Genomic DNA, 25,396 nt, shown 5'->3' on the forward strand with positions numbered 1-25,396 from the left:
GGTCGGAGCTGCCTCTCTCACCCAGGGTGGAGGTAGTGTTCTGGGGCCAGGGCGCGCTGCTGGACCTGCATGCCCTGGAAGTGGCCGCTGGCCTGGGGGTGGCCGTACAGTGCCATGCGGGGCTGGCCGGAGGGGAAGGGCAGGTGCGGGGGCCTCTGCAGGGCCTCCATGAGGTGGGGGTGTGGCCGCTGGGGGGCGTAGTGGGCCCCGTGGTAGGGGTGTGTGGAGTAGGGCGGGCGGGGCATCATGTGGGGGTGCGGGGCGGTGCGCGGGTCGTAGGGGAAGCCGGAGGCGCGGCGGCGGGCGGCGGCGTTGTGGCTGTCCAGGTCCAGGATCTCCTTCGGGCTGTCGGGCCGGTCGCCGTCCGGCTCCAGAGGGGCCGGCTTCACGGGGCTGCCCGCCTTGCAGGAGTCAGCGGGGCCACAGTGCGGGCCCTCGGGGGGCAGGGGGCTGGGGGACAGGAGGCTGCCTCCGGAGCCCTCCGAGCCCTGGGGCGACATGCTGTCCTTCAGACGGCCGTTAACCCCGGCTGCCGTCATGTACGCATTGGAGGGGAGGCGGGGCTGGTACGGGGGCCTGGGCCAATCCTCGGCGGGGGGGAAGCTGCCCCGCCCCCCGGCCTGGGGCTGGGTGTAGTAGTGGGGCTGCTGGAACTGGGGGAACATGGAGGAGTGGCCCTGGGGATTCTGGGAGGACATGTGGTAGGGATAGGCCGCCCCCTGCTGGTGGTACACGGGATAGCGGGCAGGGTTGTGGTGGGGGTTGGCGGGCTGTGGTGGAGGCTGGGAGGGGTAGGGCTGGTGGTTTGGGGGGGCCAGGGGCCGCGCGATGGGGACCCCGTAGTGCGCTGGGCCGCCCATGCTGAAGTGGCCCATGACCCCGTTCTCCAGCCCCTGTGTGTGGGGCCTGCCCTGCGGCTCGGGGCTGAAGGCCTGTGGTTTGTAGTGGCCGTTGGCGGGGCTGGGCGTGACCGCGGGCTTCATCATGTGACTGGGCTCCCTGCGGCCGAGGAGCTCGCCCGGCCTCTTGTCCCGGGGCCCCGGCTGGACGGGGGGCAGGGGGGCGGTGTAGCCGGGGGCCTGGGAGGAGTGGGGCGGCATGCCGGGGTGGGAGGCCTGCGGCGCGCGGTGAGGTGCGTTCTGGGAGAACTGCGGGGCCCTCTCCGTCTCTGAGCCCTGGGGGTGCCCCGGCCCCAGCGCCTGCTCCTCCTGCGGCCTCTCCTGCGGCCTCCCCCAGTCGGGGCCCGAGGGGCTCTGCACGCCCCCGCTGGCCCTGGGGCTGGGCACGGACCGCCGCTCCTGCTCCGACGGGACCGGGGTCACCCGGGCCGGCTGTAGGCCCACTGCGGGCTCGGACACCGGCAGTCCTGCTGGGGCCAGGAATACCAATCAGTGCATTCTCAGACCCACCAATCAAAGCAGTTACTGTCAGGAAAAATCACATATGGAACAAACCTAGACTGGTAGCATGCTAACATAGCAAAGGCAGTTTATCCAAGCTAAACACAGTACTAATAACCTGAACCTGGCATTTAGACACGCACGGAAACCAATATCAGAAATCTCACCCAACCCTCTACTTCGGATATGTTGAAGTTACACCCTTAATCAACTTTGAGAAAGATTTAGCTTTGGAAGGCCGTATACAAACACAAACATTGGGTCTGGTTTTAACAGGGGATTTGAACAGGCCTGAAACAGCGCTTGCAGAAGGCACCAGGAGGCGCTCTCTCACCCTTGGACAGGATGTCCTGCTGGAGGGGGGGCCGGGGGTCTGCAGCGTTGTCCCTGGCGGGGCGCAGGAGCTGGATTTCAGGCGGGGGCAGCTGCTGGGCGTGGGCGGGAGCGGGCGTGGCCAGAGGGGGCTGCTGAAACTTGCCCATGTGCTGAGGGAGGGGGGCGCGAGGGGGGCCAGAGGGGGGCCCAGAGGGGGGCCCGGATGAGGCAGACAGCTGCTGCAGGGCGATCATTTCGGGGCTGTCCAGCATGGAGGACAGGCGGGGCCGGCCGTCCTGCAGGGCCATGGGGGGCCGGTGGGGCGGGGGGCCAGGGGAGCCCACGGCGGGGGGGGTCCTGTACTGCTCGTTCGGAGACCGGTACCCCACGGGGACCTCGGACCAGGGAGGAGGGGGCCCGCGCCCCATGCCCGTGTTGAAGGGGTGCTGGCTCAGATGTGTGCCCATGCCCTGGTCCTGCAGGGAGGGGCCGGCTGCCCGCTCCAGCCCCTGGCTGTTCACCCGGGGCCACACGCCGGGCATGCCTGCCCCCGGGGGCCGGAATCGGGCGTAAGAGCAGTGCTGCGGCCCTGGGTACCTGCTCCTGCCGGGGTGGGGGACGGGGCCCTCGGGGTGCTGGCGGGAGGGGTACATGGTGCCCTCTGGGGGCGGGGTGCAGAGGCCCCCGGACTGCAGGGCCACGGGGCGGGGCCCCAGGGAGGGGCCATGGGTGGGGCCCATATAGGGCTGCTGCTGCTGGGGCTGCAGGCGGGCGTCAGGGCCCCCCGGGAACCGGAGCCCCAGGGGATGGGCCTCTCCTGCAGGAGGCTGGAACAGCAAGGGAACCAGTCAGACAGAGACAGAGACAGAGACAGAGACAGAGACAGAGACAGAGACAGAGACAGAGACAGAGACAGAGACAGAGACAGAGACAGAGACAGAGACAGAGACACAGACACAGACACAGACACAGACACAGACACAGACACAGACACAGACACAGACACAGACACAGACACGCGGATGGGAATACAGATACAGATACAAAGGGCAGTGTCCCTACAGCACACCTGCATGTTGAAGGCGTGGGGCATGCGTTGAGGGATGGGTTCTCCGAGCCTGGGGGCTGGCAGTCTCTGCCCATGGAAGGGGAGTCCTGGACCCCCAGACAGGCGCTGCGCAAACATTCCTGGGCCCGGAGCCACCTGGAGCTGCTGCACAGAGACACGGGAGATTAAACTACCGCACCCATTCAACCACCGCACACATTCAACCACCGCACACATTCAACCACCGCCCACATTCAACCACCGCACACATTCAACCACCGCCCACATTCAACCACCGCCCACATTCAACCACCGCCCACATTCAACCACCGCACACATTCAACCACCGCACACATTCAACCACCGCACACATTCAACCACCGCACCCATTCAACCACCGCACCCATTCAACCACCGCACACATTCAACCAACGGCTGCACCACTCTATTCCCCCATTATGATACAGTTTTATTGAGCTTACTCGGGTCCCCATTAGCTGTATCATAAGCAAGCGCTACACTTCCTGGGGTCCTCACAAAGCCTTTTAGTTTCTCTAGAAAATCAATGTAGCTTACCCGGACACAACGGACCTCAACACACCCATATTCTTGCGGCACTGAGCACAAAAAAATCCACATTTGAAAAACTCAATAGCAACACCTCTTTCTAAACATATTATCACAGTTACTCACAAACAGCCACAGAGCTATATTTGAGCATGGTTTCATCAAGAACTACTATTACCGAGCAAAGTCTCATGCAAGCAGGCTAGTATGAGCTTGAGTGGTGGTGACATGACGTTGGCAGAGGGCGAGTGTTTGTTGTGATTCCAATACAGCAACTTGGTTGAAAATTGATGGTTGAGATATTATGGGTCTACTTTACAGCGTGTGACACTTGCCTTCGGCCTACGTTGATGACAGACATTCGTTTCTGCATGAATTGAAAGCCCTCCAGGGGAAAAAAGCATTGGAAATCTGAAGAATGCTAACTCACTTCCACCTTTTAGGACTACAAACTCTTCATGGCCTGCTTTGGTCAAGATATACATAGTTGGTGCATTTTGATAGACGTATTAGTTCCCAATGAAACAAATTAAGCTCTGTGGATGTCTGAGTAACTGCCATGAGTTTTTTTATCCCCCTTGTACATTTTCGTAGCATCGAGCACCAGGAAAACATGGGTCTGTTGAGGTCCACTGTATCAGGGTGAACTGCAGTGGTTTTACGGAAAACTTGTCAAATGGGCGGCCTGTAGCATAGTGGTTAAGGTAAATGACTGGGACACACAAGATTGGTGGTTCTAATCCCAGTATAGCCACAATAAAATCCGCACAGCCGTTGGGCCCTTGAGCAAGGCCCTTAACCCTGCATTGCTCCAGGGGAGGATTGTCTCCTGCTTAGTCTAATCATCTGTACGTCGCTCTGGATAAGAGCGTCTGCCAAATGCCAATAATGTAAATGTCAGGAGAACCATCTTCACAAGGATAGTATTCTGGGTGGAAACGTACATGAACTGCCCATTTAAAAGCTCTGGTACCACCTTATCCAGACCATTTCATGTGTAGTGTTGTCCAAGAAGTGGCCAGCTCCTGTAACTCATTTTGGATATGCTGTTCACATACCAAAATCTGATTCACAATGATCAAATAAAAACTGTGTAGGAACACAATCCACCTCTGCCATATTGGTGAGTGGATGACAGCGCCTCTCCACTGGAGGACTACTCACCGGCTGGGCCGGGTGGTAGAGGCTGGGCCGGGTGTCGGTGCCGGGCTGGGGCCCGTTGGCGCGGTGGAAGGCGGGCGGGGTCGGGGCGGGTTTGCGGCCGTCCTCCTCCGGGTGGGCGGCGCCCTTGCCGGCGCCGTGGCGACGCGTGGCGAGCTCGGTGGCGCGGATCAGGCTGTCGGGCCCCGGCGGGCGCTGACCGCGGCTGCGCTTCCTGTCCTTGCGCTCGCGGTCGCGCTCCCGCTCGCGGTCGCGGTCCTCCCCGCTGATGTGGAACTCCTCGTCTGTGTCGCCGTCCTCTGACGGGAAGTGCTTGAGCAGGGCCTTGCTGAAACAGCGCTCCAGAGACTCCGCCATCATGGTGTACTCTGAGCAGCACAAGCGAACGGAGCTCAGGGCCTCGTACGCACACAACTCACAAACATACACATGAACGCACACAACTCACAAACATACACTCATGTACGCACACAACTCCCAAACATAGTCATGTACGCTCACAACTCAAACATACACTCATGTACACACACAACTCACAAACATACACATGTACACACACAACTCACAAACACACACACATGTACGCACACAACTCACAAACACACACACATGTACGCACACAACTCACAAACATACACTCATGTACGCACACAACTCACAAACATAGTCATGTACGCTCACAACACAACATACGCACACGACACGTACGCACATAGCACCCACTTACATAGCGCTCACTGGCAAACACGCACAGGCATGCACACAGGGCTCACTCACCATCCAATACCGACATGCTACTTTAGAAATACAAACACACGCACACACATCTGTTATTCAGCCAGAGCCAGTCCACTGGTCAGGTCAGAGGGCCAGAGTTGACCTTCGACCGCCTGTGCTCCTCCCACGGGAGGGCAGTGAGACAGATGGATGGCTCCATTAAGAAAAACAGGCTGGAATGCCCTGTCGCTGCAGGCCAGAACGCTCTATCACTCTCCATTAATCAAAGTCAAATCGCCAATTCTTCCAAAGGCCTCCGCAGAGCTGTCTCCATCTCCCAGTCTTATTGAATACGGGCAGTGTCTTCATGCAGGCATGCATGTTTCAACATCAAAATCAATATCAATGTCCTTAAATTCTGCTGCTAGCGGCTGAAGAATTTACCGCCACCACTTGCTGGTGTTGGGCAGCAGTAGCAGGGAACTGGAATTTAAATGTAATCACTGAAATGAAAATATTTAAGGTAATATGCCGGGAGGGAAAAACTAGGCCTTACCGCTGTCCTCCCCGTTGTACTCCTGGCAGTTCTCGAACATGAGCTTCACGTCTGCCACAAACTCGTCCTTGGCGATGTACTCTCCTTCGTTCAGTTTCTTCTCGATGGTCGAGAGGTCCATTGGGGTCTGGGGAAAGACAGCAGTGTGCTAGGGGCTCAGGAGGACATTACGGCAAAACTAAACTATTTACGTTCCTGCTTTAAAACGGCCATCAACTGTCAGACGAGCAAGCTCAGGCAAGGGGTGGCGTTCTCAAAAACCTTGGCCTCGACCACGGCCCCACACCTGTGTGCCTGACCCAACGTCAGTTAACTTTCACCCACATAAACCCTTGTGCAGCTTGAACATCGGGTGATAGTACTCAAATGCTGGAAAGGTAGTGTGCAAACCAAAATGGCTGCTGAGGGGGTTGGTGGGAATGCTGATGGACGAGTACATTTTAACAATGATCTGGCTACTAGAACTCATTTAAAAAAATAATGTTGTGCCTAATATTAAAAAACAACCCATGGGCAAATCCTCGGTGAAAATAGCTTTTCTTCCAGTAGTTGTGTCTATTTAAAGTAAATCAATTGGTGAAACAAAATACAAAAAAGGAAAAACCTTAAAGTTGAAATCCAACACTGATAACCGCTATGAGACTGCCATTAGTGGCAGACATTGTCCTAGGCTCTCCTTGATGAGTTCAGAGCACTCATTCCCTCACGCTCACCTGGATGATCTCATTATAGTTGGGAGCGTAGGACTCGTCCACAGGCTCCATGAAAGGCCAGGAGTCCTTATGTGCCTTCAGGGCCTCCAGCACTGAGGAGAGGGGCGCAGAGAGGGGGTCAGTACTCAAGAAGGAGGAATGGTCTTCACTGCAGCCAAATGCCAGGCAAGCTGGGAGCGTGACATCACATTGACCTCTGACAGACACCTATTCACAAAAGGTCTCTCAACAACTGCAAATCTGAGCTTCTCGTCTCTGAACCTACCTTTGTACAAAGCCGTGTAGTCGTCGTCTATTTCATAGCTGCAGAAAGACAAGGAAAAGGCTTTACTAACGTGCACTGTTACTGACTAAAAACAACATTTCTGTCACTGCTCACAGCCCCATGTGAGATACCGTTATGGATGGCGTTATGGAGGGCAGTGGGATGGCGTTATGGAGGGCAGAGGGATGGCGTTATGGAGGGCAGTGGGATGGCGTTATGGAGGGCAATGGGATGGCGTTATGGAGGGCAGAGGGATGGCGTTATAGAGGGCGGTGGGATGGCGTTATGGAGGGCGGTGGGATGGCGTTATAGAGGGCGGTGGGATGGCGTTATGGAGGGCGGTGGGATGGCGTTATAGAGGGCAGTGGGATGGCGTTATGGAGGGCAGTGGGATGGCGTTATGGAGGGCAGTGGGATGGCGTTATGGAGGGCAGTGGGATGGCGTTATGGAGGGCAGTGGGATGGCGTTATGGAGGGCAGTGGGATGGCGTTATGGAGGGCAGAGGGATGGCGTTATGGAGGGCAGTGGGATGGCGTTATGGAGGGCAGTGGGATGGCGTTATGGAGGGCAGAGGGATGGCGTTATAGAGGGCGGTGGGATGGCGTTATGGAGGGCGGTGGGATGGCGTTATGGAGGGCGGTGGGATGGCGTTATGGAGGGCGGTGGGATGGCGTTATGGAGGGCAGTGGGATGGCGTTATGGAGGGCAGTGGGATGGCGTTATGGAGGGCAGAGGGATGGCGTTATAGAGGGCGGTGGGATGGCGTTATGGAGGGCAGTGGGATGGCGTTATGGAGGGCAGTGGGATGGCGTTATGGAGGGCAGTGGGATGGCGTTATGGAGGGCGGTGGGATGGCGTTATGGAGGGCAGTGGGATGGCGTTATGGAGGGCAGTGGGATGGCGTTATGGAGGGCAGTGGGATGGCGTTATGGAGGGCAGTGGGATGGCGTTATGGAGGGCAGTGGGATGGCGTTATGGAGGGCAGTGGGATGGCGTTATGGAGGGCAGTGGGATGGCGTTATGGAGGGCAGTGGGATGGCGTTATGGAGGGCAGTGGGATGGCGTTATGGAGGGCAGTGGGATGGCGTTATGGAGGGCAGTGGGATGGCGTGATGGAGGGCAGTGGGATGGCGTTATGGAGGGCAGTGGGATGGCGTTATGGAGGGCAGTGGGATGGCGTGATGGAGGGCAGAGGGATGGCGTGATGGAGGGCAGAGGGATGGCGTGATGGAGGGCAGTGGGATGGCGTTATGGAGGGCAGTGGGATGGCGTTATGGAGGGCAGTGGGATGGCGTTATGGAGGGCAGTGGGATGGCGTTATGGAGGGCAGTGGGATGGCGTTATGGAGGGCAGTGGGATGGCGTTATGGAGGGCGGTGGGATGGCGTTATGGAGGGCGGTGGGATGGCGTTATGGAGGGCAGTGGGATGGCGTTATGGAGGGCAGTGGGATGGCGTTATAGAGGGCGGTGGGATGGCGTTATGGAGGGCGGTGGGATGGCGTTATGGAGGGCGGTGGGATGGCGTTATAGAGGGCAGTGGGATGGCGTTATGGAGGGCAGTGGGATGGCGTTATGGAGGGCAGTGGGATGGCGTTATGGAGGGCAGAGAGATGGCGTTATAGAGGGCGGTGGGATGGCGTTATGGAGGGCGGTGGGATGGCGTTATGGAGGGCGGTGGGATGGCGTTATGGAGGGCGGTGGGATGGCGTTATAGAGGGCAGTGGGATGGCGTTATGGAGGGCAGTGGGATGGCGTTATGGAGGGCAGTGGGATGGCGTTATGGAGGGCAGTGGGATGGCGTTATGGAGGGCAGTGGGATGGCGTTATGGAGGGCAGTGGGATGGCGTTATGGAGGGCAGTGGGATGGCGTTATGGAGGGCAGTGGGATGGCGTTATGGAGGGCAGTGGGATGGCGTTATGGAGGGCAGTGGGATGGCGTTATGGAGGGCAGTGGGATGGCGTTATGGAGGGCAGTGGGATGGCGTTATGGAGGGCAGTGGGATGGCGTTATGGAGGGCAGTGGGATGGCGTTATGGAGGGCAGTGGGATGGCTTTATGGAGGGCAGTGGGATGGCGTTATGGAGGGCAGTGGGATGGCGTGATGGAGGGCAGAGGGATGGCGTTATAGAGGGCGGTGGGATGGCGTTATGGAGGGCGGTGGGATGGCGTTATGGAGGGCAGTGGGATGGCGTTATGGAGGGCAGTGGGATGGCGTTATGGAGGGCAGTGGGATGGCGTTATGGAGGGCAGTGGGATGGCGTTATGGAGGGCAGTGGGATGGCGTTATGGAGGGCAGTGGGATGGCGTTATGGAGGGCAGAGGGATGGCGTTATAGAGGGCGGTGGGATGGCGTTATGGAGGGCGGTGGGATGGCGTTATGGAGGGCGGTGGGATGGCGTTATGGAGGGCGGTGGGATGGCGTTATGGAGGGCGGTGGGATGGCGTTATGGAGGGCAGTGGGACGGCGTTATGGAGGGCAGTGGGACGGCGTTATGGAGGGCAGTGGGACGGCGTTATGGAGGGCAGAGGGATGGCGTGATGGAGGGCAGAGGGATGGCGTGATGGAGGGCAGTGGGATGGCGTTATGGAGGGCAGAGGGATGGCGTTATGGAGGGCAGTGGGGGATGGCGTTATGGAGGGCAGTGGGATGGCGTTATGGAGGGCAGAGGGATGGCGTTATGGAGGGCAGTGGGATGGCGTTATGGAGGGCAGTGGGATGGCGTTATGGAGGGCAGAGGGATGGTGTTATGGAGGGCATTGGATCAGACTGTGGTCAAATATGCTTGTCTGGTGTATTGGTGGCGTTATGAATGACAGCAGTATCGCAGGTGGCAGTATGGAGGCAGTAGGTTGGCGAGTGTCAGTGTACTCATATGTTCTTCGTTGTACGCCGCTCTGGATAAGAGCGTCTGCTAAATGCTTTGTAATGTTCTTACAACTCCTTGGTCCTGCGGGCCTGGCGGACAGGCGAGTGGGGCTCCAGGTGCAGCAGTTCGGGAGGCAGCTCCTTGCCCTGGGACAGCAGCCACGCCTTCTCCTCCCGCTGCTTCCGCCTCCTGGCCCGCTCTGGGGGAGGGCACGGACACAGTCAGTACAGAGCCGCAGGAAAAGAGATGGACACTGCTAATACACAGAAGATAAAGCCCCTCCTGGTGGTTACTCAAAGCAAGTTTGTGCAGTTGGAGTCCACTACTCCCCAGAACCTAAAACCTGTAGTGGTTCAAAATGGTATCTCTGCACTGGGAGTGCAGAGTCCATCTGAAATTAAGTGTTCAAATTCAACAGCAATTCCTCTGACTAGGTTTTAATTCCTCTATTCCTCCCTCATTCAAAGTCTCGCCAGAGCACCTGTTACACATGACTTCCTCCCGCTGCACAGCAACAGGCCAAATTGGGGAAGGGGAAGCGATCCGCCCGCACACTGAACACACGGCCCGGCATCGCTGACTCAAAGCGCACACACACACACACACACACACACACACACACACACACACACACACACACACACACACACACACACACACACATTACCAGGCTATAAGGCTACCCCCTGCTGCAGGGATGAAAGCAGTTGGGGCAGAGGATCCCAGCGAAGCGATGCACTGGAGACGCGCGGACACGCATAATGCATTAATGAGAGCGCTGCTGTCATGCGCACAATCACTCGTTAATTAACTCCGGACAGATGACATCACGGAGAGCAGCCCTGTGATTAACGGCTCATCCGGAGATCAGCGCTGGAGCAGCGGAGGGCTGAGAGGGGCATTATTCACCGGCGCTGACATAAATCACCCCCGCCCCTCCCCTCTTCCCATCCACATTTCATCATCTCCTACGTGAGCCAACATGAGCCATGCAGCTATTGAGACTGAAGTGATCCAAACCCTGGTCCTCTCACCACCCCTGGAGCCCTGCCCCCTCACCCTGTACAGGCCTGAGCTGTAGGTACGGACGCCGGCTCGATTGAGCAGGGCACTGTTATGGTTCTGTTTTCATGAGACGGTGTGCAGTCCAATCACATTAACTGAAATGGAGCTGTTCAAATGTGCTTTGACTCTTACCCTGTGAGGCCCTGACCTGTTGAAGCCCCGCCTATCTCTCCCTCCATAGGCCTAATATCCAGAAGCCCCGCCCATCACTTCCACCAAAGGCCGAATATCCCGAAGCCCCGCCCATCTCACCCTCCACAGCTTTGACCCTCTCCAGCTCCTCCTGCTCGCGCTCCTCCTGCAGGAGTCTCTCCTCCTCCTTGCGCTGCTCAGCGAGCAGCTTCTGTCTTTCCATCTCCTCCTCCCTCTGCTTCTGCTGCTCCACGTCCGCCAGAGCCTGCAGCGTCTCCTGATGACGCACGCACACACACACACACACACCAGCTCACTAATTTACCTGAGTCTGAGGCTGGATTTGAATCCCAGCCTCTCATTTGTCCAAAGATTTGTTACACAAACGGCTAAATCGGCACTAGCCAATGGAAACATTACTAGTGGCATTATTTCAGGGTTATGTCATCGGGGAGTGTTGCCCGGCTAACCTTCTACGGCCTTTGTGGCACTTCACTGTGCCTTTACTAGCGAACCAGCCGAGCTAACCCCGCTACAGGACAGCTGGTCTTCCTTACCTCTTCCTCCTGTGTGATGCGCTTGGCAGTGAGGCGGTTAGAGCTGCGGACCGGGGCAGAGTCCAACAGCTTCTCCCTGTGCTCCTTCTCCTGAAACACAGAGGAGCGCAGCTCAGTTACACACACACACACACACACACACACACACACACACACACACACACACACACACACACACACACACACACACACACACACACACACACACACACACACACACACACACACACACACACACACACACACACACACATTCTCTCTGTGCTCCTTCTCCTGAAACACAGAGGAGTGCAGCTCAGTTTTACACGGACACACGAACGCACACACACGCACACAGCAGCTTCTCTCTGCGCTCCTTCTCCTGAAACACAGAGGAGCATGACTCACCGTCTCACACACACATCCACACACACACACGTACACACAAACGGGCACATCCACTCCCGCACACATAAACGCACACGCCTTTTCTTTACTCGGGGGTTTTCCCCAGAAGAGCAGGCAGACAAGGTAGGAAATGAGTCACCAGGGTCAACCCTCCGCCCTCTGCCCCCTCAACCCGCCCCTCCTGCCCCAGAACCACCCCGGTCTCACATAACAGCGGTCCAACCCGAATGAAAGTGGATGAGCACAGTAAAATGGGGGGCGATGGAGTGGATTATTGAGATGGAAAGAGAGGGGCAGGGACAGAGGAGAGCCCAGGACCCGCGGGGAGAAGCAGAGTGGCCTTTGCAGCGGCTGTCAGAAGCGATCCGTCAGCGGCGCCCAGTGAGCCAGGCTCCACCAGCGGGAGAAGGAGCTGTGACAGCAGCTCAGAGACGGGCGGGAGAGCCGAGGACCACGGGCGGGCCAGAGGGGAGCAGAGCCCCCTCCTCCTCCTCCTCCTCCTCCTCCATCTCCATCCCCTCCTCCTCCATCTCCATCCCCCCTCCTCCTCCTCCATCTCCATTCCCTCCTCCTCCTCCTCCATCTCCATTCCCTCCTCCTCCTCCTCCTCCTCCATCTCCATTCCCTCCTCCTCCTCCATCTCCATCCCCTCCTCCTCCATCTCCATTCCCTCTTCCTCCATCTCCATCCCCATCCCCCCCTCCTCCTCCTCCTCCTCCTCCATCTCCATCCCCCCCTCCTCCTCCTCCATCTCCATCCCCCCTCCTCCTCCTCCATCTCCATTCCCTCCTCCTCCATCTCCATTCCCTCCTCCTCCTCCTCCATCTCCATTCCCTCCTCCTCCTCCATCTCCATCCCCTCCTCCTCCATCTCCATCCCCTCCTCCTCCATCTCCATTCCCTCTTCCTCCATCTCCATCTCCATCCCCATCCCCCCTCCTCCTCCTCCTCCTCCTCCATCTCCATCCCCCCCTCCTCCTCCTCCATCTCCATCCCCCCCTCCTCCTCCTCCATCTCCATCCCCTCCTCCTCCTCCATCTCCATCTCCATCCCCCCCTCCTCCTCCTCCTCCATCTCCATCCCCTCCTCCTCCTCCTCCTCCTCCTCCTCCTCCTCCTCCTCCTCCTCCATCCCCTCCTCCTCCTCCTCCTGTCTGAGGGTTACTCTTCTTTTAACACTGCATTACCGGCAGCCATTAATCAGGGGGACGACGGGCCATCTCCGGCATCAGCACTTAAGAGAGGGGGGTGCTGCTGGCTGTCCGTCAGGAGGCCCTGGTCCGCCCCCTCCCCGGCGGTGACTCCCAAATCTGGCCTTTGCCCCGTGTTAGGGCCAGAATTCCCGGAGTACGATACGATACGATGAACTTTATTGTCCCACTCAGGGAAATTTGTTTTGGACTCTGCGATGCGTCATGAATGCCTTGACAGTCACAATGACAACAAACAATACATCCTCAGCCATAACAGCATCAACAATTACATAACAGTATTGCACATAGTGTACAGTAAGTGTCCTGCTGAAGGTTTTTGTGACTTGAGCATTTTTTTTATTTTTTTTATTTTTATTCCCCCAGTCCCCACCTTACAAAAACTTGGAAGTGCCCGTTTACTTCAACTGAACATTAAGTGTCCAACACGCGCAGCTGTAGTACACAAAGGGATAACACCCTGCTGAGTGTGGGCCAAATGACCTGCGGGGACTGTGGGCACAAGTCACACCCACACACAGCCACACCCACACACACACACACACACACACACACTTCGGCTTGCGTTTATCAAGCCCCAGCTCACAGCATGCAGCGCAGACACTGAGCGCTGGGGGCTAGCAGGCCCCAGGAGCTAAAGCGAGTGAGCTGGTCATGTGCAGAGGGGCTCACCTTGTGCTCGATCATGCTCCTGATCTCGGGCAGGAAGTTGTGGCTGATGATGCGGTACAGGTGGCGGTCCTGGGGCGACGTCTTGTCCTTGATGCTCTCGGCCAGGCTGAGCCACTGCTCCTCGGTGGCACAGGCCAGAGACCAGGCCCCACGCTGACGCTCTGGGGGACGGGCAAAACATGACCATTATCCTCCTCATTAACACAGCTACTGAACACAAACTGTACCGTAACCAGTACCCTCCTCATTAACACAGCTACTGAACACCACCCTTAGACTACATTACCATAAACATTACTCTCCTCATTAACGCAGCTACTGAACATCACACCCTTGGCCTACATTACCATAACTGTTAATGAGGAGGGTACTGGTTATCTGAACACAAACTCTACCATAACCATTACCCTCCTCATTAACACAACTACAGAACACCAGCCTTAGCCTACCTTACCATAACCATTACTCTCCTCATTAACACAACTACAGAACACCAGCCTTAGCCTACCTTACCATAACCATTACTCTCCTCATTAACACAGCTACTGAACACCACCCTTAGCCTACCTTACCATAACCATTACTCTCCTCATTAACACAGCTACTGAACACCACCCTTAGCCTACCTTACCATAACCATTAACCACCTCATTAACACAGCTACTGAACACCACCCTTAGCCTACCTTACCATAACCATTAACCACCTCATTAACGCAGCTACTGAACACCACCCTTAGCCTACCTTACCATAACCATTAACCACCTCATTAACACAGCTACTGAACACCACCCTTAGCCTACCTTACCATAACCATTAACCACCTCATTAACACAGCTACTGAACACCACCCTTAGCCTACCTTACCATAACCATGAACCACCTCATTAACACAGCTACTGAACACCACCCTTAGCCTACCTTACCATAACCATTAACCACCTCATTAACACAGCTACTGAACACCACCCTTAGCCTACCTTACCATAACCATTAACCACCTCATTAACACAGCTACTGAACACCACCCTTAGCCTACCTTACCATAACCATTAACCACCTCATTAACGCAGCTACTGAACACCACCCTTAGCCTACCTTACCATAACCATTAACCACCTCATTAACGCAGCTACTGAACACCACCCTTAGCCTACCTTACCATAACCATTAACCACCTCATTAACACAGCTACTGAACACCACCCTTAGCCTACCTTACCATAACCATTAACCACCTCATTAACGCAGCTACTGAACACCACCCTTAGCCTACCTTACCATAACCATTAACCACCTCATTAACGCAGCTACTGAACACCACCCTTAGCCTACCTTACCATAACCATTAACCACCTCATTAACACAGCTACTGAACACCACCCTTAGCCTACCTTACCATAACCATTAACCACCTCATTAACACAGCTACTGAACACCACCCTTAGCCTACCTTACCATAACCATTAACCACCTCATTAACACAGCTACTGAACACCACCCTTAGCCTACCTTACCATAACCATTAACCACCTCATTAACACAGCTACTGAACACCACCCTTAGCCTACCTTACCATAACCATTAACCACCTCATTAACGCAGCTACTGAACACCACCCTTAGCCTACCTTACCATAACCATTAACCACCTCATTAACGCAGCTACTGAACACCACCCTTAGCCTACCTTACCATAACCATTAACCACCTCATTAACACAGCTACTGAACACCACCCTTAGCCTACCTTACCATAACCATTAACCACCTCATTAACACAGCTACTGAACACCACCCTTAGCCTACCTTACCATAACCATTAACCACCTCATTAACACAGCTACTGAACACCACCCTTAGCCTACCTTACCATAACCATGAACCACCTCATTAACACAGCTACTGAACACCACCCTTAGCCTACCTTACCATAACCATGAACCACCTCATTAACACAGCTACTGAACACCACCCTTAGCCTACCTTACCATAACCATTAACCACCTCATTAACACAGCTACTGAACACCACCCTTAGCCTACCTTACCATAACCATTAACCACCTCATTAACACAGCTACTGAACACCACCCTTAGCCTACCTTACCATAACCATGAACCACCTCATTAACACAGCTACTGAACACCACCCTTAGCCTACCTTACCATAACCATGAACCACCTCATTAACACAGCTACTGAACACCACCCTTAGCCTACCTTACCATAACCATGAACCACCTCATTAACACAGCTACTGAACACCACCCTTAGCCTACCTTACCATAACCATTACCCTCTTTAACCCCTTCATGCAAGCCCCCTAGAGGCCAGCACAACCCAGAGTCCAATTATGAGGAAGCAACAACGTCTTTATCCCAGATTCAGTTTCGGTACACTATAAATACATCAAATATGTGTCGTGCCACCATTGTCACATCGTTCTGCCAGTTACCAAACACCCTGTGCCATGCCTCAGCTGCACCTAGCATGACACATTGGACAATGGCATGAACTCAAGGATGCATACATTGTATTCAGTCATAGCAACAAGGTAAAGCCATAAATAGCCTGAAGGCATTCCAGTACAGCGGTTAAAATGCTGCTCACTGAACAGCAAGTAAACAAGAGGAATTATTGTGTAATTATACCACGTCATTCTACTATAAATATCTGTGACTAAATAAAGAATACAATCTTACCATTTGTGTCAGACACAGATATGTCCCTTTCAAGATTCAGAGAGCATTTATTTTCTTAAACAATCCAATAGAGAAATAGACATGCAAATAGGAAGGCTTTTACAACAGCCAGGCGTAATACCCGACAGGCAGTTTCAACTGTGTAGTTTCACACGGCACTGATTGACAACTTTTTCATCCAGCAGTTCAAGTATTCCAATGTCATATAGTATTTCATCTGGGGGGAAACCGACCTACATCTCTCTCCCCCCCTCCATTATTTTCATAATTTATGTATTAATTAAGTAAATTAATTTAGCATTGTAAATGGTACAAGTGTCTTCCTTCATTTACACCATTTTACAAGTCTCTGTGATGCTCATCTCAGGGGTTATCGAATGGAACATTGCAAAAATGGGCAGGGCTGCCAGATTGGAAATCTGAGGTTAATATGACAAGAGCCAGGTTATGGTGATGATGATGGATATAGAAATTAGAAGTGGTGCTCAGGGTAGTTATGGTAATGTAAGGTAGGGGTGCCGTTTAGGCTGGTTATGGTAACGCAGGCTAAGGGTAGTGTTCTGTAGATGTGTTAATGAGGAGGGTAATGGTTATGGTACTGAAGGCGAAGGGTGGTGATCTGTAGATGTGTTAATGAGTGTAATGGTTATAGTCATGTAGGCTAAGGGTGGTGTTCTGTAGATGTGTTAATGAGGAGTGTATCGGCTATGGTAACATTTATCCAGGGTGGTGTTCTGTAGATGTGTTAATGAGGAGTGTAATGGTTACAGTAATGTAGGCTAAGGGTGGTGTTCTGTAGACGTGTTAATGAGGAGTGTAATGGTTATAGTAATGTAGGCTAAGGGTGGTGTTCTGTAGATGTGTTAATGAGGAGGGTAATGGCTATGGTAACATTTGCTCAGGGTGCTGTTCTGTAGATGTGTTAATGAGGAGGGTAATGGCTATGGTAACATTAGATGTGTTAATGCGGTTTTACAGGCTGTGTAAGGTATGGCGTCATGTTGTCCGTTTCTCACACCACTCATAAGCAGAGCCACTCACCGCCTCCAGGCTGCAGGCCTGACAGTCCGTTCTCCTCCTTCGTCACACAGTCCAGCTCGCTGGGGAACAGAACGCACAGCGCGGTTAGTACTGAACGCTTGTCAAGGGAAGCCATGACAGTGGCAGGCTGCAGGCTGTGAGCCGGGATGGGAACAGGTGCGGGGGGATATGAGACCCCAGTGAGCACTCCCGCACAGCTGCCAACCCTGAGGCTGGTCCTTTAGGACAGCAGTGACCTGCGCACTGTGTGCCCACATCGGAAACCGGCCACTGTCAAACCTCACACTGCAACAATCACCAGGCACCACAGCCCAGACCTGCAACATGCCCAGGCATCCAAACAGGAAGAATGAGGAGAAATCATGTGACAACAGACTGGGGCGTTGTGCAGGAGGACACAAGGGCATTACGGAGCAGGAAGTAGTCTGGGAGGGGAAGGCATAGCGTGTCATCATACCTCAACTGTTGTTCCTCAAGCTTCTTCTTCTTTGGTGGCCTCCCCCTTTTCCGCTTCTCTGGCATTTTCACCTCAGAAGTTTCGCTGCGAAGGCAAGAGATAGCGTGTTATCGCACGGTTCAATCTGCTGGCCGTGGCCCCGCAGATGCCAGTTCAACGTAATTGGTTGGAGCCCCTGACAGAGGCTGACCCGTACCCCTTCCCCGTTCCCCCCCCCCCCCCCCCCTTACCCGATTTCGCCAGCCCTCGGCCGGACGGGCTCCTCCTTGTACATGCGCGTGCCATAGAAGTACCAGTAGAGGGCGCCGTTCCCATCCTGCCCCAGAGGCTCCACCCGCAAGCTGTCCGCATCTAGGCCCTGGGATTGGACAAATCACATCACACTGTATTTTTACCATTTGCTTACATGAGCAAACGCGCATAGCAAACATGCGGCAGAAGATGCTATCAAGACAAAAAAAATTAGGGCAGCCATATTAAGGATATATGTCATTAAGCTGCAGCTAGAACGGCAGTTAATTGTCCCAACAAAAACGAAGAATTTTTCTGGTGAATCTCAAGGTGATTCAAGGCAGTCGGGGGGGAAAACAGGAGATCCTCCATTATCTGGACATAGCGCTTCTGAAAGCAGCGGAAATAATTAGTCACACTTACAGGGTCTTAATACACATCATATCATGAGACCAACTCATGTGTATTTAATTACATTATAAAAAGTAAAAATACATTTTTAAAACACCCATAATCCATTTGGCAACCTGCCTGCTCGCTCTTAATGACACGCGTTTCTGCAGTGTCTGCTAAACAGGCAGGATAGAAATGTGGACACAGCAGTAATGTCCCTCAGTAGCAGAGGCATTGACTGAAACGCAACGCACAGCACTTGCTCAGAGAGCATAATGGGAGACGTAGTCCGGAGCACAATATCACGGCGCGTTCATCGAGCAGTTGAACTCCATTTCCCCTCGTGTTTTAGTGAAACGCTGGGCGACGTTGGACGGCGCAGAAAAACGCACCTTGAGCAGGTCGAAGACGTCGGCAGCGTCCAGGCGGTAGTCGCACAGTCTGTGGAGCAGCTCCACCTGCGTTCGGAGGGCCAGGTCCTCGAAGGGCCCCTCCCGCAAGGGGTTGGGCTTCCCCTCCTCCAGCTCCCAGCGATAGTTGATGATGTCATCCAGGTAGCTGCTGAAGGCCTGGGAGCTGGGGTGTAGGGGGGAGGGAGATGCAGGCCTCATTTAAATGTACAGTGCATCTCGAGACACTGGCAGATATACACAGCTACAGCTGACATTCACTCAACGTCTCTTCCACCACCTCCTCCCCACCAAAGATTATTTACGTGGTTCAAAGGTCAATTGCAGCCAATTAGTAACCTCACAATTAAGATGGTTTTGCACGTGGTCATAACAATGGCACATCTGACAGTCAATGAGGGGTCGCATTACACCATCACTGCACCTACGGATTCTCCCTTTCTGACCGGAAAAGCATATTCTTAATACTCCAAAGGTCAGTAAATCAAGCCCATTTACATCACATCAAATGACGAACGCTGAATCGGACGCACAAAAACCATTCACGAGGAACTTCATTTGGTCTTTAATGTGGATCCAGAATACACCAGGATTCAACAATGGAGGGTCTAGGGGTGAGAGGGGGGGGGGCAAGCATTCACTTGCAAATGACGGCCTTTCAAGGTATTTGTTTTACAAAACACACACATTATGTCTCAATTCCATTTGGCCTTTTGTTGAGACGTGTAATAAAATGTGATTTATGTGCTCGTACTGTAGCGGCTCCCAGGAAAGCCAGGCATGTGGCCCTTTTCAGAGCTCGGGGGCCCACTCCCATTATTGTGGGGTTTTTTTTTTTTTTTTTGGTACTGTCGGGGAGGGTAAATAAGCGTTGGTTCCGGGTCAGGTCGGGTTTGATTCATTCGGACCCGTGAAGACCTTTGGGCTCCTGCTCAGATGCAGAGAGACAAGGGGATGGGGCAGGGGTGAGAACGAGTGCAGCAGCACAGGGGGGGCAGAGAGAAAGAGAGAAAGAATGGCTTATCTTGAAAGAGCAGAGTGCACTTTCACACAGCTGCAGGCTGCCCTCTCTCCCCTCTCTCTCTCGCTCATGCTCTCTCGCCCCTCATGCTCTCTCGCCCCTCATGCTCTCTCGCCCCTCTCTCTCTCTCGCTCCCTCTCGCTCCCTCTCTCTCGCTCTCTCTCGCTCTCTCTCGCTCCCTCCCTCTCGCTCCCTCTCTCTCGCTCTCTCTCGCTCTCTCTCTCTCGCTCTCTCTCGCTCCCTCTCTCTCTCTCGCTCTCTCTCGCTCCCTCTCTCTCGCTCCCTCTCTCTCGCTCCCTCTCTCTCGCTCCCTCTCTCTCGCTCCCTCTCCCCTCCCTCTCTCTCGCTCCCTCTCCCCTCCCTCTCTCTCGCTCCCTCTCCCCTCCCTCTCTCTCGCTCCCTCTCCCCTCCCTCTCTCTCGCTCCCTCTCCCCTCCCTCTCTCTCGCTCCCTCTCCCCTCTCTCTCGCTCTCTCTCCCCTCTCTCTCGCTCTCTCTCCCCTCTCTCTCGCTCTCTCTCCCCTCTCTCTCGCTCTCTCTCCCCTCTCTCTCGCTCTCTCTCCCTCTCTCTCCCCTCTCTCTCGCTCTCTCTCCCCTCTCGCTCTCTCCCTCACCCCGCTCCCCCTCTCCCCTCTCCCCTCTCCCTCTCCCTCTCCCTCTCCCTCTCCGGCAGGGCGTGTAACGCGTGCGGATGAAAAGGCCAGGGCTCAGCGCCCTCCCCAGGACTCCAGCGGCTGTCTGATCCAATAAAGCGGCCCGTCCTGCCGCCGCCTGCCGAGGTGTGGAAAGAGAGTCGACGCCTCTCTGAAGGGCCGAGCCGTTCGTCTCCACGGAAACCCCCCCTCCTGCGCCGGGACCCCTGCCCACCCCACACCCCTCCCCCTCTCAGAGTGCAACTCTCCCTAAACACAGGTCCAAACACTCCACAGCTGGGGGACTGGGGGCAGGTTGCCCAAAAGCTATCCGATCCAAACTCGGCTTGTGTTGACTGGAGACTGAACTGGACTGAGCATCAAGAAACAAACAAACGGGAGGAGGGGGTGGGCGTGAAACAGGGCAGGGGCCGAAGTGGAGGAGTGGGAGTGAAGGAAGCTTCTGGAATATGTGTCACAGAGAGTTACAGTTACCTCCATTACAGTGAAGGGGACGCCCACCCTGCCCTGTGTGGGTAAGCACAGCAGGTTCAGGATGGGGGGGGGGGGCGGTGTTGCATTGGAGACTCACGTGATGTCTGTTCGCTGGTAGCAGCCCTGCAGCAAGGAGGCGATCAGGTCGGACAGGAAGTCTTGGTCCCTCTTCAGCAGGGCCTCCTCCAGTTCCTGTGGAGCACAGGGGTCAGAGGTCAGAGGTGGCAGCGCGTCACGGGAGCGCTATCGGATTAAACGCGCGGGGATGCTGGGTGACAACACCAGCCCCTGGAGGAGGACTGGAGCAGGCGCACTGCGCTCCTGTGTCTCAGGAGGGATTCCGCTTTCCAGAACACTCCGCAGCCCCTGGGCATCAGCGCAACAGCAGGAGTAGATGGGTTATTCTCCTGCTTCAGTGAACATCAAAAAAACCCATCATCACACTACACATACGACCAATTCAAACCACAGCGGGTAGGAGAGCGGCACTTCAGCAAGCCCCTCCTGCACAGCACAAACCAAACACACAGTGCTCAACTGTACCTGCATTACACAACGGGCAGCCACTATAGCCCAACAACATACAATCTCCCTCAGCCAATGTCAGCAACTATGCACGTTTAGAAGAATTAAAATGGACCCCACCCTCTTGCTCTGAGGACTGGCAATCTCTACGCGCGTGTCTGTATGAGCGCACATACAGTACATGTCTGTGTGTACGTGTGCATACGTGTTTGGGGTTGGGGGGGGGTTGAGCTCCTTTCAGGCGTTGGTGGAAGACAGGTTCAAGTTCAGCCTTGACCCCTCTCCTGCCAGCCTTTGTGTGCGCGGCATTGAGGTTTTATGAAGCGTTAGTAAGTGGGAGAGTAAACTCTGCATCACTCAAAGAGCGGAGGAGAGGCAGCAGCAGGAGCCCCAAAACCTCCTCCCCATCCCAGCCCTGCAGCAGCCGCTCTCAATCTCCCAGCATGCACCGCCCTCTCCCAAGGATACCAAGCCCTCCAGCGAAAGAGAGAGAAAGAGAAGGGGGGAGCAGGAGGGAGTGAAAGGCGGGAGGCTGCGAGCAGACAAAAAAGCAAATGCCAAGTGCTCCATCACCCTTGTGTCCATTTCCTTTAACACCTTCCCATGATGCACTGCAACCTCTCAGTCACCTCTTCCAAGGCTCTGCCAGCAACCACGGCCCCTCCCTCTCAAGAGCTCATTCTGCGGTAGCTGCAGCTCTTTACATTCCCCTCATTCAGCACCTATGGCCTTTCCCACACACACACACAGACACACTATACATACACACACACCATACGTACACACACCGTACGTGCATACACATGCACACACATACCCCTATGCATACACAGAAACACACATATAGATATACATACACAAAGACCTATATATACACATAGGCCTGAAATGTGCGCACACACGCAATACACACACGCATACCCCTAAGCATACACAAACAGACCCCCCACACACCCCTTTGCATACACAGAAACACACATATAGATGTACATAACAACAGACCTACACATACACATAGGCCTGAAATGTGCGCGCACACACACGCATACCGCTATGCACACACACACACACACACACACACACACACACACACACACACACACACACAGGAGTGGGAGTATCTTACTCAGCCCCTGGCTGCGCTAATGGCTGCTTCTCTCCAGAGTGAGTCCAGAGAGCACGGGGTCACGCAGGGCCAGCACACAACCCTCCCGGCTGCAGAGAGACACGGAAACCGGGAGCCAAAAGTCAGCAGGACCAGAGACCGAGAGGGGGTTGAAAAACAGGAAGAGACCAAACTGTTACCACTCAAGGTGACACTCTCCCACTCTTTCACCAAGAAGCACGGACTAATGGCCGGGCGGCAAGCTGATTTCATCAGAACGACAAACTGCCCAAACACCAAAACTCCCAGCCCAACACTATAGCTCCTCAAACACCAAAACTAAAACTCATATTCCAGCAACAACAGCACATCAAATACCGAACTCCTAGTCTCCAGCAACAACGTACATTATTATACACCCAAACCCCTAGTCCATCACTGACAGCCCATTGAAAGCACAGAATTTCAGAGCTTTTCATCACCTTGCTGGCTGTTAACTGATGCACACAGCACTGAAGGGTTGGTAAGCTGCCTCACAGACACACATCAACTCATATGAAGCCCCAACACGGAGCTCAGGCGGGGGAAAAGGTGAACAGGATTGGAGTTCGACACAAAGCAAGCATCTAAACGACGCCCCGTGTGCACACCGGTGTGTGTGTGCACGTGTCTGTGCATGCGTGTACGTTTGGACACTACAATGCAAAAAGGAAATGCAAATGAGTGCTACAGGCAAATGAGTGCGTAAGTGTGTGCGCAATGCATGTGTGCTAGTTTGCGTGAGTGTGTTTGTGTGCGGATGTTGCAAGAGTGTGTGGGTGTGGGTGTGGGTGTGTGTGTGTGTGTGTGTGTGTGTGAGAGAGAGAGGGAGTATGTGCTTGTATATGTGTGTAGGAGGTGGCAGATGTGTGTGTATGTATGTATGAGAGGGCTTGTGTGCGTGTGTGTGTGGGTCAGCCTCTCCTTCCTCAGGATGCTCAGATCCTGTGTCACGCTCCCTGCCACTTCCTGTTCCCCTGACAGCTCTGCGGACACAGCCAGCCCATCCATCAGCACAGCCCACACTTTGATCACACTTCAAACCTGAGGCCAGCCAGGGGAGCCCCTCGCTGGATTATCGCCGCCCCGCTCCACCTTTTGAAGTGCAATTCAACTGCTCAGATGGCAAAGGAGGGGAATTAATACTGTGTGCGCCCTCTCCTCTTCGCCGATCCCTCCCCTGTGTCTCTGTCCACCGCCGGCCCCGTTCCGAGCCCGTACTGGACCAGGATCAAACGGACCAGAATGCACTGGGACTGCAGCGCCACCCACGGCCACAGCGGTTCCGTTTGTCACACAGCCACGAGGGGGAGGGAAGAGGGGGACGGAACCGCAGAACGGGCCCCAGCCGTGCCGGAGGAAGCCTCAGCAGGCCTGGGACAGGGGCAGGCCGTACAGGCCGTGTCCTGTAGAACAGCGCAACCTCCGCACGGTGCAGCTCCACAGAACGCCGTTTGCGAACGTGCGGGTCGTGACCGCGATCGCACGCAAAGAAGCGGGCGTGTTGGGGCAGGCCTCCTTCTCAGGGCGAAGGTCTGGAGCGTGACTCCTCCCTGAGTCACGGCCACGCCACCCTTCTCCCCGCTGTGACTCACAGCCCCGCTGAATGCCTGTCATAGCTCAGGTGTGAACGTTCCGCCGCACCTGGAGCCACTGGGTCAGAGGTGAGAATTCTGGAGGCCTGACTAACAGGCTCAGCTCCCGGAGCCGAAAGCACAAAACGACTCCACAAAAGCTGCCTTCCAGCACTAAAGAGCAATTCCACACAGGAAAGGCGCAGAGTTGGGCCAATACAAAGCCCCGACTCCCACACACTTAACTCGCATCTGAAAGGAAACAGCCGAGTGACTAATCTATGGGACATCTGCTAACAGAGCCCAGAACCCTCTGCTCCAGAGTGCCAATACCACAGGTAGGGTAGGGGGCGGGGAAGGTCAAAGGACACCGCCCATTTGCCCCTCCGTACCCCACCTCCCCCTCTCCCAGGGTAATCAACCGTCTGAGGATTGAGGGGCTGTAAACAGTGCATTCTCTGCAATGTGACCTTCCCAAAGCGTCTGTACTCCACAGCACCCCAGGCAAGCCACCGCCCAGTGGAGATAAGCGATAAGCGAACGGAACGGTCTCACCAATCAGACTGTTCAGTTTGAGCTTTAACGGCAGCGTCCGTATCGCCGGCTCCAGAGCCAGGGCACCTCACAGGCAGCGGCGGGGCCCGGTGGAACCCGTAGCCAATGCCCGCTCTCCGCAGCAGAAGCGTTAACCGACAGCTGAGGGGGCTTCTTTCTTCCTGAACACACAGCACCCCCCGCACCGTTTCTCTGGCTCCATTTAACGCAGCGCCCCCATCACACAAATCTGTTTTCCCTCTGCGACCACAGCCACAACATTCCCTGCACCGCCGACACACACGCGGAGAAGAGAAGGCTCACTGTGTGTGGGGGAGCAGAAGCCCCGGAAAGAGGACTTGTGTCTGCCAGCCTGGTTTTCATGTTCAGAGACGGCGAAGCACACGTTAAAGACGGGGCATGCGAGGCTTCGTGAAAACGGCGTGTGTACTGATCGCTCCTGATTAGCGAAGCCTTGCGCACAGCTGTTGCGGCTGCAGTTGCTGATAAACTTGGGGGAAATGGAGACCCGTTTCCACCCCTTCCTTTCAGTACAAGGCAGGCTGGACTTTCATGTTCCCCAGCCAATCAGCTGTGTGAACATCACT

The 25,396-nt window shown here is 55.0% G+C and overlaps 1 protein-coding gene across 1 annotated transcript in view; it reads right to left on the reverse strand.

Annotated features, from left to right (window-relative positions):
• The window catches only part of LOC133134487 (chromatin remodeling regulator CECR2), a 43,307-nt gene that overhangs the window by 3,791 nt on the left and 14,120 nt on the right, over nucleotides 1-25,396 (reverse strand). Inside the window, exons 2-17 of the mRNA XM_061250687.1 lie at nucleotides 21,109-21,203; nucleotides 18,848-19,031; nucleotides 18,062-18,189; nucleotides 17,832-17,915; nucleotides 17,375-17,433; nucleotides 13,633-13,793; nucleotides 11,365-11,454; nucleotides 10,928-11,084; nucleotides 9,680-9,809; nucleotides 6,743-6,780; nucleotides 6,478-6,569; nucleotides 5,765-5,891; nucleotides 4,495-4,859; nucleotides 2,785-2,925; nucleotides 1,735-2,542; nucleotides 22-1,366 (exon numbers count right to left, since the gene is read on the reverse strand). Of these exons, the coding sequence (XP_061106671.1) occupies nucleotides 22-1,366; nucleotides 1,735-2,542; nucleotides 2,785-2,925; nucleotides 4,495-4,859; nucleotides 5,765-5,891; nucleotides 6,478-6,569; nucleotides 6,743-6,780; nucleotides 9,680-9,809; nucleotides 10,928-11,084; nucleotides 11,365-11,454; nucleotides 13,633-13,793; nucleotides 17,375-17,433; nucleotides 17,832-17,915; nucleotides 18,062-18,189; nucleotides 18,848-19,031; nucleotides 21,109-21,203 (4,004 nt within the window). The remainder of the gene's footprint in view (nucleotides 1-21; nucleotides 1,367-1,734; nucleotides 2,543-2,784; nucleotides 2,926-4,494; nucleotides 4,860-5,764; nucleotides 5,892-6,477; nucleotides 6,570-6,742; nucleotides 6,781-9,679; nucleotides 9,810-10,927; nucleotides 11,085-11,364; nucleotides 11,455-13,632; nucleotides 13,794-17,374; nucleotides 17,434-17,831; nucleotides 17,916-18,061; nucleotides 18,190-18,847; nucleotides 19,032-21,108; nucleotides 21,204-25,396) is intronic.

Source organism: Conger conger, chromosome 8, assembly GCF_963514075.1.
Source record: "Conger conger chromosome 8, fConCon1.1, whole genome shotgun sequence".
NCBI lineage: Eukaryota > Metazoa > Chordata > Actinopteri > Anguilliformes > Congridae > Conger > Conger conger.